Consider the following 14,642-nt stretch of genomic DNA (forward strand, 5'->3'; position numbering starts at 1 on the left):
TAGCTTTGCGCCTCTCCTGGAACTCACTTGGTAGCCCAGGCTGGCCTCGAACTTAGAGAGAGAGTTCTTAAGAGCTCTTGCTACTCTACTAGAGGACCCGAGCTCAGTTCTCAGCACCCACATCAGGTGGCTCACAACTGTTTGTAACTCCAGCTCCAGGGAGGATCCAAAACATCAGGCCTCTGCAGGCACCTGCACTCATGTGTACACACACCTCTCCATGTACATGCACACAGTTAAAAAATAAACCTTTAAAAATTTTCTTTTACTGTGTGTATGCATGTGTGTATATATGTCACAGTGCACAAGTGAGGGTGAGAATAGCTTCCTATTTTTAAACAATTAATGGTGTGTGTCCATACCACGTCATGCATGTGGAGGCCAACCCAGAGTGGCTCTCTCCTTCCACGGTTGTCAGGTTGTCAGACTTGGCTACAGAGCCGTCTCCCCAGCCTAGAGTGGCCCACCTGTCTGTCAGTTATCAGGTCTTTCTCTTTGCACAGTGCTGGAGATCTACTCCAGGGCTTCATGCACAACAAGCAAGCGCTCTCCACTGGGCCCCACTCCCAGTCCTGACAATCTGCTTTAACAACAGGTGGTTCTACACAGCCTTTTTGTTGTTGGTGGTGGTATTTCATTCTGAGATAGTGTCTGGCTACATAGTCCAGGCTGGCCTTGAATCTTGATCTCTGTGCCTCAACATCTGCAGTGCTGGGATTACAGGCAGGTGCCGCCATGCTGGTTTACATATAATCTTTTTGTGATTGTTGGTTTTTTTTTTTTTTCAAGACAGGGTTTCTCTGTGTAACTCTGGCTGTCCTAGAACTCGCCCTGTAGACCAGGCTGGCCTCGAACTCACAGACATCTGTCTGCCTCTGCCTCCTGAGTGCTGGGATTAAAGGCATGCACTACCACTGTCAAGTTTACATATAATCTTAAAAGGTGAAAATGCTCTGTGAGTTCGAGGCCAGCCTGGTCTCCAAAGCGAGTTCCAGGAAAGGCGCAAAGCTACACAGAGAAACCCTGTCTCGAAAAAACCAAAAAAAAAAAAAAAAAAAAAAAGGTGAAAATGAAACTTACCTCATAATACCACTGAGATATTGGCAAACTGTGAGTAATAGCAAGCCAATTTCGGTGTACTTCAAAGTCCGTGGAATGGCTATACAAGGCAATTATAGGAACAGAATGAGATTCTGAAACAGCTGCATCTCATTATAGCCTATAAAATGACATGGCATGCACACACGCACAAAGTCCTAAAACATCTCACTTATTAGGAAGTCAGAAGGTCAGGCCTCCCTCTAAGTTGTTGGAGGATCTAGGAGTTTGTGAAGGGGTCTCAGAGATATCTAAGGGCTGACAAAAAGCTTAAAACAGGTTCTCAGACCACTGCACAAAAGTGACTTTCTCTTTCTCACAAATAACTCTAACAAAACCCATACTCCAGAAAAAGCCTTACAAAGGAGGAGCTTCAAATATTCAAAATTACATTTATATTACTTTCTGTGTATGTATACGTGCGCAAGTCAGACGACAATGTAAGGCAGGTGGTTCTCTCCTTCTACTACATGTGTCTCAGGGATGGAACTTAGATTGTTAAACTTGCCACCAGGGGTCCTTTACTCACTGAGCAGTTCGTGAGCCCAAGGATTTTTTTGTTGTTGTTGTTTTCAGACAGGTTGTCGTTATATAGCCCTGGCTGGTCTTAAACTAGCTTTATAAACCAGGCCTTGAATTTCCATCAGCTGTCTTGCCTCTGCTTTCAGAGTGCTGAGATTATAGATATGAACCACCATATCCAGCTCTTGTTCCATTGAGACCATGCTCTAACATGGGCTACACTCCCTGCCTTGGAAACTCTCCTGAATTAACATCACGCGGTTTTGTGTATCTACCCCCACACCAGCCCCATTATAGACAAAGTCTGGACATGCAATCCAGGCTGGCTTTATACTCTTTTCTATTTTTTACATTTATTTATGCACAGGGGAAGAGCAAGCTGCCACACAAGTGTGCACATGAGTTTGTGTGTTTGTGCTCAAGAGTGTGTGCAGATCAAGGGGACAGCTTGAGAGTTTGTTCTCTCTTCTCACAATGTAGTTTCTGGGAATCAGCTCAGGTTGCCAGGCTTGTCTGCAAGTGCCTTACCCTGGCCTTGAGTTCTTGATTTTTCAGGCTCCATATCCCAAGTGCTGGAATTATTACACATGCACCCAGCTTAAAGGCTCCTCTGCCTGCTAAATTATCATTCTACCACCTGCTGTCAAAGACTGTGGAATGCTGTTCATATAACAAACAACGCCACTTACCTTACTTGTAATTTATGTTATCATTTTTGGGAAAGGGGTTTGCTATGTAGTCCAGGCTGGCCTCCAATTCATGATACTCCTACCGCAGCCTCCTGAGTTCTGGAATTATGACATGGACTGCCATGCCTGGATTTAATTTATACTATTTCAACATCATTTTAGTCGGATTTGGAGATGAGATTAGCTTTGGTAACCAAAACTTTTAATCAAGTTGTGAGTTTCCCCATCTCTATTGTGAGCAATCAGAAAACCTTTTTCTCCTTGGTGCTCGGATTTAGTACAGGGCTTAGAATAAAGTAAGGGGAGCTGGAGAGGTAGTGCACTGATGCTCTTCCAGAGGACCTGGGGTCCATACCCAGCACCTCCTTGGTGGCCAAGGCAGAATAATCTCCAGTTTGAGGCCAAGCTAGGATACAGTGTGAGACCTTGTCTCAAAAAAAATTTTTTTTTTTCTTAAAAATAGGTGTAAGTATTTCTTCCTCATTCGATGATAACATGCGAACGATTGGCTATAAATATTTGGAATTGTTATTAAATTTAAACCAAAGGGAGAGAAAGTTAGTTTTGCAGTATCAACGGTTCATTTTTCTAATTAATGAATATGAAGTATGAAAGTAATGACAACTTGTTGAAAGAGTACTTGGGGGAAAAAAAGCAAAACTAGCCGGGCGGTGGTGGCGCACGCCTTTAATCCCAGCACTCGGGAGGCAGAGCCAGGCGGATCTCTGTGAGTTCGAGGCCAGCCTGGACTACCAAGTGAGTTCCAGGAAAGGCGCAAAGCTACACAGAGAAACCCTGTCTCGAAAAACCAAAAAAAAAAAAAAGCAAGGCTAGGAACTTGACGTGGAACAGCAGGCAAAAGTTCAGCGGTACACGGCTCAAAGTCAGGGCACTTTCCCAAAGATGCCACCTTAGCAATCTGTCCTTGTGCACACACTACAGAGCACAGTTACAGGAACTAATAAAGTTATGACATTACTGGAGAACACACTCGTGGGCTGGAGAGATGGCTCAGAAGCTAAGAGAACTTGCTGCTCTTACACAGGACGCAAGTTCAGTTCCTAGCACCCACAACATCCTATAACTGCAGCTCAAAGAGATCCATCACCTTCTGTCCTCCAAGGGAACCCACACACATGTGGCGCGCACACACACACACACACACACACACACACACACACACACACACACACAAATCTTTTTTTAAAAAGGAGAACATATACTCTTATAGGATTATCACTGTATATGTAGTCTATCAGCGACAAAAAGCATTGTCATCAAGTGATACATGACTGTACTTGGGACGCAATGTGTTTGCATACACACAACTAAATGGTGGTTCCCGGGCTTTTAGTTTTGACTGTACACTCATTTTCACACAAATCTACATGTTTTCCACAGCTCTGTGTGATCTGACCACTGCGTATGTTATCCCGTGCCACTTTTCTTCTTTTTCAGCTCTTAACTACAATGACAACTTTCTGTTAGAATTCTGTTAGATTCTGTTAGAATCCTGAGTTCTTTCCTACTACAGGGCTTTTGCACTCTTTCCTATGTCGGAACCATTTTTCACATTGGTTACTCTTTTTCATACTGAGGATATGAACTCAAACATCACCTCCTACAAGAAGAGTAAAAGCCCTGCTGTCAGCTGTCTCCTTTATAAATCTTTTAAGAGTCTGATGTTTGCCGCTCCCCAGTCCAGGGAAGGCGAGGACCTGAAACGCTTTGTTGACCACTCCCATCTTCAGGATTCAGAACGGCGCCTAGTCTTTTAAGCAGCAGACTGACTGGTGGAGGTGGTGTCGTTAATTTGCATTTGAAAGGTGAGGGCTCTGAAGCTTATAAACTTGAAAGCGACTTGCCCTAAATCAGACAGCGTAAGGGCTCATCCTGGCCAGACATGGCTATAATCTAGCTCTCATGTTAAGTATCAACCCGTGTGGTAAAAGGCTTAAAAGGCGGAGAGAACACATGGTCTTTCTTTCTTTCTCATACCCAGAACGTCCATACAAGTCTCGCCCACCCTGCCGCCCAGCCCCTGGCTCTGCAGGTCCTTACTAGGTGGGGATGAGAAGGCATTTGAGGAGAGTCACTCCGAGAGCCAAAGCCGAAAACCAGTGACCACTACCCGCTGCAGGAGCGAACGCCGCCATTCCTGTAGCCCGTCACTTCCGGGATGCTGCGCATGCGGGTAAGGCCTTTAGAGGCGGCGCCTGCGAGCTCTGCGCATGTGCTGACTGCTCAGGGCGCCGGCTAGAGAGCGCGCCAGCATTTGAACCTCCCGCCCAGTCTGCGTGGTCTTCTGCAGGGAGGACTCAGCTGCGCCTGCGCGGACCTTTGTGCCGACAGTTATTCATTTATTTTGGTTGTTGCTAGAATGTACTTCCACTCAAATAGTGCCTGACTGTCTGCTTTGGGTCTTGATTTTTGGTTAGTTTGGGATACCTACGTGAGAAACCCCCCAGAGACGTTCAAAGTGGTAGTGGAGACAGTTGTTATCCATTACTACAGGGATGAAAGCTGTTGAGAGTAAGAATACCGAAGGCCTTTCGGGACTGGAAGTTAAGTCCGGGTACAGAATGGTCTGAGCAGAGATACAGAGCCGAAAACCATTCTGATTCTAGCAGCGCTGACCTAGGCTCTCCATGCAGCACCTGCCCCAAGCAGAAGAGGCCAAAGTCTAGCACTTAGCCCATTTTTGTGTGGTGGTTAGTTCATTCATGATGTAGCTCTGGCTGGCCTGGAACTCACAGTAATCTTTGTGCCTCTGCCTCTGGGACTAAAGACTAAAGGCATGCATGACCATGCCTGGTTACTTCTCACATTTAATTGCAAATAATCTGGGTAGCTTGTTAAAACTGACATTGCGATTCAGTGGGATGTCCAGTGCTCGCTCTCTCTCTCTCTCTCTCTCTCTCTCTCTCTCTCTCTCTCTCTCTCTCTCTCTCTCTCTCTCTCTCTCTGTCTCTCTCCCTTCCTTCCTTCCCTCCTTCTCCTTCTCCTCCTGCTTCATAAGGATAAAGTATTTTATCTCAAATTATTAAGATTAAGAGAATGAATACAAGCCAGGCAGTGGTGGCAGAGCCTGGTCTATAGAGCAAGTTCCAGGAGAGCCAGGGCTTCACACACACACACACACACACACACACACACACACAGAGAGAGAGAGAGAGAGGGGGAGAGAGAGAGAGAGAGAGAGAGAGAGAGAACACAAGTTGCTTAAAATGGTGCCAGAAAAGAATAAGCACCCAGTAATGGGTCAGAGAAATTAAATGCCTTACTGAAGATGCATGGCAAAGTATTAATATGAATTTATGCCTCATTCACAGCTTCATATACCACCTCTATGTGTATGATGCTCAATTTTATACCTCAAACACAGCCCTCTTCTCTCACCCCCAGATTCTTATTTCCAACTGTCTACCTGACATCTCTTGGGTGGGTTCCTTCCCAGCCTCCTCTCCTCTTCTCTGCTCTCCTTTCCTCTCCTCTCTCCTCCTTTTCTTCCCCTCCCCTCCCTTTCCCTCCTTTCCTCTCCCTCCCTTCCCCTCCCCTTCCCCCCTCCCCCTTCTTCTCTCTTCTTTTACATCTCTCCTGGTGTTGGAGATTGAATTCTCAGGGCTCCACACAGCTAGTTAAATGCCCTGTTAATGAACTACATCCCTGAATTTATATACATTTTAAATATTTGTTTATTTATTTTGAGGCAGGAGCTCAATATGTTATAACCCAAGAAGCCTTGAACTCACTCTGGAGCCCAGACTGTCCTTGAACTTTCAATCCTCCTGCCTTAGTTTACCAAGTAAATGACATTCCCAGGCTCTGGGGGTTAGGACATGGATATCTTTGGAGGGTGTTATCTAGTTTACCGCATACCTCACACTTATTATATCCAAAACTGAATTCATGATTTTTCAATATTATCCACTTAGAGAAAGACATTAACAATTCAGGTTTACCTTCTCCCCACACCTTGTTCAATGATATGTCACTCACTGTGATAGTGCTTTTCTTGTTGAGAGGGGTCTCTCTGTGTTGCCCAGGTTGGTCTTAGACTCCTGGGCTCAAGTGATCCTCTGTCCTGCTGTTCTACCAAACACATCTCAATCTAATCCCCACCGGCAATCTGATGCTTCATTGTAGGGGTCTGCTTGGCCTCTAAGTAGCTTACTGCTACAATCTACCTGCTTGGTTAAGAAATAATTTCAAAGAAGAGTGAACTTGGGATTCTAGTTCCTTGTTCTTTTTGTTTCTGTGTTTTGAAACAGGAATATTACCTAGGTTAGCCTTGAACTCTCCATCTTCTTCCCTCAGCCTCCTGAACCTTGATTACAATTGTGTGAGTCACCAAAATGGCTCATTTCTCCTCCTCCTCCTCCTCCTCCTCCTCCTCCTCCTCCTCCTCCTCCTCCTCCTCCTCCTCCTCCTCCTCCTCCTCCTCCTCCTCCTCTTCTCTTTCAAGGCAGGGCCTTACTATAAAGCCTCTGCTAGCCTGGAACTTGCCATCTGGAACTACCTTGTAGGTCAAGCTGACCTCACAGTCGCAGCAATCCTCCTGCCTCCGCCTCCCAAGTGCTGGCTTTACAAAGCATCACTGCCATAGCGGGATAACTCATGTTTTTTTAAAGATGTATATTTTTAAAATTTTATGTGTATGGATGTTTTGCCTGCCTGTATGTGTGTGTAGCACATGTGTGTACTGCCCACAGAGACTACAAGAAGGTGTCGGATCCCCTGGAACTGGAATTATAGATGATTGTAAACTGCTATGTGCATGCTAGGAACCGAACTTGGGTCCTCTGGAAGGGCAGCCAGTGCTCTTAACCACTGAGCCATCTCTCTGTCCCCTTAGCTCATGGTTTTAATTCAAGAACACCTGCATTTTCCTGACCCTTTGTTAATTCCTTAGAACCTGGATAGTGAATTAATTCCTTTTCATCTTCTCTGGTTTATGCATGAAATCTCATCAGTATGCACCAGTGTTGTGGCTCAGTGGTAGAGTGCTAGCCTAGCATGCAAAAGGTCCTGTGTTTGCTCCATAGCACTGGGGGGAAAATCTTACCACTTTTTCTATGTTCAGTTCTTGTGTTAAATAGCTTTATGCCAACTTGACACAAGCTACAGTCATCAGAGAGGGAGGAACCTCAATTAAGAAAATGCCTCCATAGCTGGTGGTGGCACATGTCTTTAATCCCAGCCATCAGGAGGCAGAGGCAGGCAGATCTCTGTGAGTTCGAGACCAGCCTGGTTTACAGAGCAAGTTCCAGGACAGTCAAGGCTATACAAAGAAACCCTGTCTCTAAAAAATCAAAAAGAAAAAAAAAAGAAAAGAAAAAAGAAGAAAATGCCTCCATAAGATAGGGTCATAGACAAACCTGTAGGGCATTTTCTTAATTAGTGATTGATGTGGGCAGTTCATAAGAAAGCTGAGAGCAAGCCAGTAAGCAGCATCTCTCCACGGCCTCTGCACCAGCTCCTGCATCCAGGTTCCTGTTCTGCTTAAGGTCCTGTCCTGACTTCTTTCAATGATGGACTATGTGCAATGTGGAAGTGTAAGCCAAATAAACTGTTTCCTCCCTAAGCTGTTTTAGTGATGGTGTTTTTTTTTTATTTTTTATTTTTTTGGTTTTTTTTCGAGACAGGGTTTCTCTGTGTAGCTTTGCGCCTTTCCTGGAACTCACTTGGTAGTCCAGGCTGGCCTTGAACTCACAGAGATCTGCCTGGCTCTGCCTCCCGAGTGCTGGGATTAAAGGCGTGCGCCACCACCACCCGGCTAGTGATGGTGTTTTATCATAGCAATAGTAACCCCAAACTATGACAATTTTCATGTAGGAAAATATATGTGTCTTGTGTGTGTGTCTATTGCATATTCAAACCCACTTCCTTAACTAGGTTTATTGTCTTTATTGTTTATTTATTTATTCTTTCCCTCACTCTCTTCCTCCTTCATTCCTTCATTTCTTTTTGTTTGTTTTGGAGGAAGGATCTTACTATGTAGCCAATGCTGCCTTAGCTTCCTGAGTGATGGCATTACAAAGGTGTGCCAATCACACTCAGATGTATCTGAAATTTCTGAATCTTGTGTGTGTGCACAAATGCATGCTCACTTGTACGGGTGTGCATTTTGTGGTATTGTGTCAGAGTCCAGGTCCTTGGCATACCTATTGAATGTTCTATCACTGAATGACGTTCCCATTTCTCTGAGGCTTTCTGTAGGAAGCAGGGCCACCACGAAGAGTTTTGGGCAGGGCTTTAATCATAGCTGCATTGCCAGGGTCTCTGATGATTAATCATTACTGTCAGTTTGGCAGGATTTAGAATTAACTAGGAGATATACCTCTAAACCTGTCTATCAAGGCTTTTCCACAGAGGTTAACCGAGGAGGAAAAATACCCTGAATTAGGCAGCACCATTCACTGAGTCCAGACTGAATTAGAAAGAGAAAGTGTGCTGAACATCAGCATTTATCTTTCTCTGTTTCTTGGCTGTGGATGAACTTGACCAGCTACCTTGAATACCTGCTGCCAAGCCTTCCTTACCGCGATGGACTGTGTACCCTCAAACTGTGATCCAAAGTAAGCCTTTCCTTCCTTAGGTTGCCTCTTGCCAGGCATTTGGTCACAGCTATAACAGCTCCCACGTCTCAGTAGTCCCCCCCCATACCTTAGCACAACTTAACTTGGCACTTCCATGGTGGAAGTACCATTCAGGCCATAAAACTTGGCACACAGACAGCACCACCGGCCAAAAAATGAAAACAAAGACCCAATTCATCAAAGTCCACAGTTCTGGGAAAGTCTCTAAATGTACTTACTTTGCTTTTTGGCTTCTGTAATTCTGCTTCTGGCTAATGGTTCTTACCATGTCAATAGAGGATATGGTTTTTGTGCTTAAAAGTACACCCTGAGAAAGGCTCAGGCTACATCGGTATTCCAGTCACCAGCCAGCTAATAAAGACTTTCTATTGGCCTAAACCCTTGTCCAAGTAGTCTTCTCTGGCGGATACCCTACAACAATAACAACAAGAAAAGTAAGTAATGCAGGGTACTCTTGAGTCCAAAGGGGCAAGGTGGTGGAAGGTCCAGCTCATCTCCTTTCACTCATCCCCAGCTCATTTATGACTAAGCCACTGTGCCAATAACTAGAATTTGAGTTTGGAACCAGCCACGATGGTCCACACCTGTGAGCCTAACGCTGAGCAGGCCAAAGCAGGAGGACTGAGAATTCAGTCAGCCTGGCCTATATAAAAAATATTTGTGGTGTAGTAGCTCCCCAGCACTGGGGAGAAAGAAGAGGGATCACCAAGTGTTCTAGTCCAGCCTGGGCTATTAGGCGAGACTCTGGTCTCACAACACACACACACACACACACACACACACACACACACACACACACACACAGAGAGAGACAGAGAGACAGAGACAGAGAGAGACAGAGACAGAGAGAGATAGAGACAGAGACAGAGCACTTTGAGTGACAAAAGTTGTTTTTCAGTTCCTTTCTTGCACGTTCTTTTGGTACCAGGACTTCAATTTCGGTATCCTTGCTAACATGTTTGCACAATCATCTCTTCTTTGTGGTGGATGACACCTAGCTCATCCTGTGTTTGCTCACCCTGTTTCATTCTCTCTTCCTTAAGTTCCTAGTTCATGGCATCACCATAATGGATTAAACAACTGAGGGCTAGGAAGGATGACTTCTATCCAGAATCAGCATCATTTCACTGCTTCCTCCAAACTGAGGGGCTCTCGTGTCATCAGCCTGCTCTTAAAGAGGTGACTCGTTTCCCTGATAACTGGTGTTTTCTGCTGGCCAGCTTGTGTAAGAGGCAGCCCATCTTGTTGAGCTCATATGGCAACCATAGCCACTCAGTTCCTGGGTCTGTTGTGTCAACTCTGGGGTAGCTAAGGACACCGGCTGACTGACCATCAGGATGAATCATCTTCTGGTTCTTGAGTGTCTCCTCTATGGCAAGTACTTTCTTGTGGGTGTTGACCTGGGCTAGTAGGACCCACATAGCAGCCGACACAGATTCGAGACTCCTCTAGTCCGAATCTCTTTGGTTCAATCTTCTGACATTAGTGGTTTTTTATTTTTTGCTTTTGTGGTGCTGCAGTCTGGGGCCTCACAGATGTCAGGCAAATGTTTTACCACTGAGCTGTACCCCGAGTGTTCCAAGTTTCACTAGACTTCCCAGGTTGGCCTGGGACACATTTCATGGTTCAGGTAGGTCTGAGGCTTGTGATTCTCCTGCCTTAGCTACCTGAGTGGCTGGGATTGTAGACCTTCACCACTGATCTCTGCTTCTTCTTTTCAGTCTCTGACTAGCCTGCCAGGCATTCGCTATTGCTCAAGAGGCTGTGTATAAACTCCAAGCTGCTTTTCTTCCCTTGTGGAGCAAATAGCCAAGAGCTCTCACTCACTGCAAAGATTTCACTTATCTGTTATCTTTTAAAGATATGGAGTCAGGAAGCAGCTGTCTAGTTTTTGATGGTTTTATTTTGTTTTGAGACAGGGTTTCATGTGTCAGAGCCTGACCTCAAACTTGCAATATAACTGAGAATGACCTTGAACTTTTGACCCTCCTGTCTTTACCTTCTAAGCACCGGGGTTACAGGCTTGTGCCACCATATGTCCAGTTTTATGCAGTGTTGGAGACTGAACCCAGGGATTGTGCATATAGGCAAGCAGTCTACTGTGTGGTAGTTCCAGCACCTCCATTTTTGATTAATACCTAAAATTGCAGCATCCTATCTGTGAAGTAGATTTGAGTTTTCTCTTCTAACTAAGAAAAGTTTTTTTTGGTGTGTGTGTGTGTGTGTGTGTGTGTGTGTGTGTGTGTGTGTGTTTGATGTGTGTGCAGGCACACAGTCATTCCATGGCGTGCATGTGGAGGTCAGAGGACAACTTTCAGGATTTGGTTCTCTCTTTCCACGTTGTGACTTCTCTAGATGGAACTCCTATCATCAGGCTTGTGCAACAAGCCATTTTATCTGCTAAGCAATCTCACTGGGCAGACATTTTTTTTCTTCTTTAATAGTAGTTTTTATTGGATAGTCTCTATCTCCCCCCACCCCCCAGGCCATAGGTATGAGTGGAGGAAGAGGTCTCAGTGCAGCGGAAGTGGGTAACAGGGGAGTCTTCTAGGTCAAATGTTTGTATCTTGGTGCTTTATGTACCTGTTTATGTTCAGTCTCAAATGTCCTGTTTCCATCATACAGTAGATTGTTGTTGTCGTCTTCATGGCTTGGTGGAGCTGATAAAATACCCATAATGGGTAGGTACAGGTGTGTACTAACTCCATGTATAGTTGATTAATGGTTTCTAGAACAAATTACCACAACTTTGGTGGGTTGAAACACTGCAACGTGATCTCCTTGTTCTGGGAGTCAGAGTTTAAACTCATTACAACTGGGCTGAAATCGAGGTGTCACTAGGGCTACATTCCCCCTGAAAGCTCATAGAAGAGAATCTATTTCTGCCTTTTCCGGCTCCTGGTGGCTGCCAGTGTTTCTTGGCTTGTGGCTACGTCACTCCAATCTCTGTTTCAAGGTCACCGTATTCCTGTGTTAGGACCGTGACCAAAGCAACTTATAGAAGGAAGAATTTATTTATGGTTACAGTTCTAGAGGATTTAAGAGTCCATGATGGCAACAAGTGGCAGGCATGGTGACAGGAACAGAAGCTAAGAGCTCGCCTTTGGAACTGGAAGCTGGAAGTAGAAACAATGCATTGGGAATGGCACCAGACTTTGAAACCGCAAAGCCTGCACACAGTGACACACTTCCTTCAGCAACTCCTAAACCCACCCAAACAGTGCCACCAGCTGGGGACTACATGTTCATGCACCTGAGTCTATGGAGTACATGCTCATTCAAACTGCCACACTCGCTTTGTCTTCCCTTTTACATATGTTCAATCTCCTGCAGCTTTTCTTTTGTATAAGCTAGGTGTGGTGGAACACACTTGTAATCCCAGCACTCAGGAGGTTGAGGCAGGAGGATCACACATTGGAGGCCAGCTTGGGCTAAAAGGTGATTTTTGTGCTCAATTTGGGCTATGTAATAAGGCAAAATTTAAGAATGATACACAAGATTACATTTAGGACTCATGAGAATAATCCAGTAAAAATTTCCCATTTTTAGATCTGTAGCTTAACCACTGGTTTGATGTTCTCTTGTAGTCCCAGCACTGGGGAGGTGTGTGGTGGAGCACATCTGTAAACCTCAGCACCGAGGAGGTGTGTGGTGGAGCACATCTGTAAACCTCAGCACCGGGGAGGTGTGTGGTGGAGCACATCTGTAAACCTCAGCACTGGGGAGGTGTGTGGTGGAGCACATCTGTAATCCCAGCACTGGGGAGGTGTGTGGTGGAGCACATCTGTAAACCTCAGCACTGGGGAGGTGTGTGGTGGAGCACAAAATCTATTACTTGATCACAGCTGTAAAATATCTTTACTGCGTAAGGGAACATTTCTATATACTAGGAGATTTAGGACATGGGTGTCTTTTTGGATATATTTTTGGTAGGTAAAAGCCTACCAGACATGGTTGTGGTCAAGCCGTCACTCTCCACCAGAACCCTGTGGTATTCCAACATCTGCTTTCAGCTGCTGAGTTAGTCTCTCGCACGGAGGCCAGATCTTGCTCTAGAACTTACAAGACTGCTGCTCTCCTTTCATAGTTCTCCAGAGCTGTTGTACAGCATCCTTTTGTCCCGCAGCTCTGGGTCGTGTGCCTGAGTGTCCTTCATAGTACAGACTGAACTTGCTCTGAGTCTCAAACCTGACAGCCTTTCAAGTCATTAGATGGATGGATCAAGTCCATCTATTCTATCCAGTCTTGAGAATCCACCAAGCACTGCTCTTCCTCCGATGATTGCAATGCCAATGCACAACGTGCCTTTCACCTTAGGAGGGGTATTCTGTGGGTTCTAGACTACTCAAGTCCTAGAAATTTCTGCCATGTGGCAAACCTCTAGGTGGTTGTGGAAATTTTCTCCTGTTCGCTGGAATATTCAGTCATTATTTGAACTTACTCTTTTCTATTTGCCAGGACCACTACCATATCCCATACCTTTCATTCTTTTTTTGGCAAGGGGTGGGGTTTCAAGACTGGATTTCTCCAGGTAACCCTGGCTGGCCTGGAACTTGCTTTGTAGACCAGGCTGGCCTCAGACTCACAAAGATTTGCCTGCCTCTGTCTCCTGAGTTCTGCCAGCTCCCTATTTTTCTAATAGGCAAACACTGATATTCTCTGGAGTCCAAAGATGATAAAGGTCCCATAGAAGGAGGGAGAAGGAGAGAGAGAGAAAGAGAAAGAAAGAGAGAGATTCCTTCTAGAGAAAAGTCAACTGCTTTTGTTAGATCCTCTGTACTGATGGAGAGCTACAACACATCTGTCAGATCAGTAACCATATCTCAAGTGCCAGAGGACGCATTAAAAATCTCCACCCAGCATGGTAGTTACAGTCATGGTTACAACTCAGTTAATTTTATGGTAGTCCACCATCATTTTCCCGAGTCTGGTTTCTGTAGTGTCCAGATTTCATGGAGATACACAGAAATTGTGTTTGATGGTGTTCCCTCTGAGATGTGGTATTGCTTCTAATGTACTGTCTTGGCTTCTGTGGGGTTATGGAGCATCAAGGTTTACACTTGACTTTTTCTACAACAAAAGGTTGTAACTTCTCAGGTCAGGAAGCCGATGTGAAGGTTCTGGTGTCTGCCAAATGTATTTCCACCAATCTTTCCTCTCAGAAACTGAAGGACTAGCTGCAGGGTGGGTCGAGAACATATTGAACCATTGTGAAATGGACTTGGGCTAGAAGTCCTTTTATCATTTGGCTTCTGTAATCCAAATTCATCATCTAGTTGATGGTCCTTGTTGCTTAGAGTTTGATAACTCTAAGCATTAAATGATATCTACCACACTAACAGCAAGCAGCTCTTGGCATAGTGTGGGTGTTCAAAAGCAAAACATGCTGGCCTGTCTTTCTGCAGACATCCTGACTCCCCTTGGAATGATTTCCTTAACTCTTGAGGGTTTTTCCTTCCCCAGATTGCCTTTCACAATACAGCATAGTTATCAAAAATGAAGACGGAAGTGTTTATCCAATTATTCCTTATCAATAAAAAATCAGGAGTCTGATATCAGGGTAAAAGCCTGAATGATCAGAAAAACAGAGAAGCAACCAGCCACTTCCTCTTTTGTAAGGGTTGAGAACCTCTCTAAGCCCTTCCTCAGTCCTCCAAAAACCTTTATGGTTAATTCTGGTCAACTAGCGGCTAGCCCTGCGCTCTGATTCAAAACAAACTTTATTATCAGAATG

The 14,642-nt window shown here is 44.9% G+C and overlaps 1 protein-coding gene across 2 annotated transcripts in view; it reads right to left on the bottom strand.

Moving 5' to 3' along the window:
• Positions 1–4,498, bottom strand: part of Alg8 (ALG8 alpha-1,3-glucosyltransferase) — a 30,581-nt gene extending 26,083 nt beyond the window's left edge. The window contains exons 1-2 of one of the 2 annotated variants that reach the window (XM_052712119.1): positions 4,371–4,498; positions 1,081–1,159 (exon numbers count right to left, since the gene is read on the bottom strand). In XM_052712119.1, coding sequence (XP_052568079.1) covers positions 1,081–1,159; positions 4,371–4,465 — 174 coding nt within the window. In that variant the 5' untranslated portion in view covers positions 4,466–4,498. The remainder of the gene's footprint in view (positions 1–1,080; positions 1,160–4,370) is intronic. The other variant, XM_052712120.1, reaches the window with a different exon arrangement.
• Positions 4,499–14,642: the final 10,144 nt, after the last annotated feature.

This window comes from Peromyscus californicus, unplaced genomic scaffold (genome assembly GCF_007827085.1).
Source record: "Peromyscus californicus insignis strain IS unplaced genomic scaffold, ASM782708v3 Scaffold_4__1_contigs__length_199733344, whole genome shotgun sequence".
NCBI classification, from domain to species: Eukaryota; Metazoa; Chordata; class Mammalia; order Rodentia; family Cricetidae; genus Peromyscus; species Peromyscus californicus.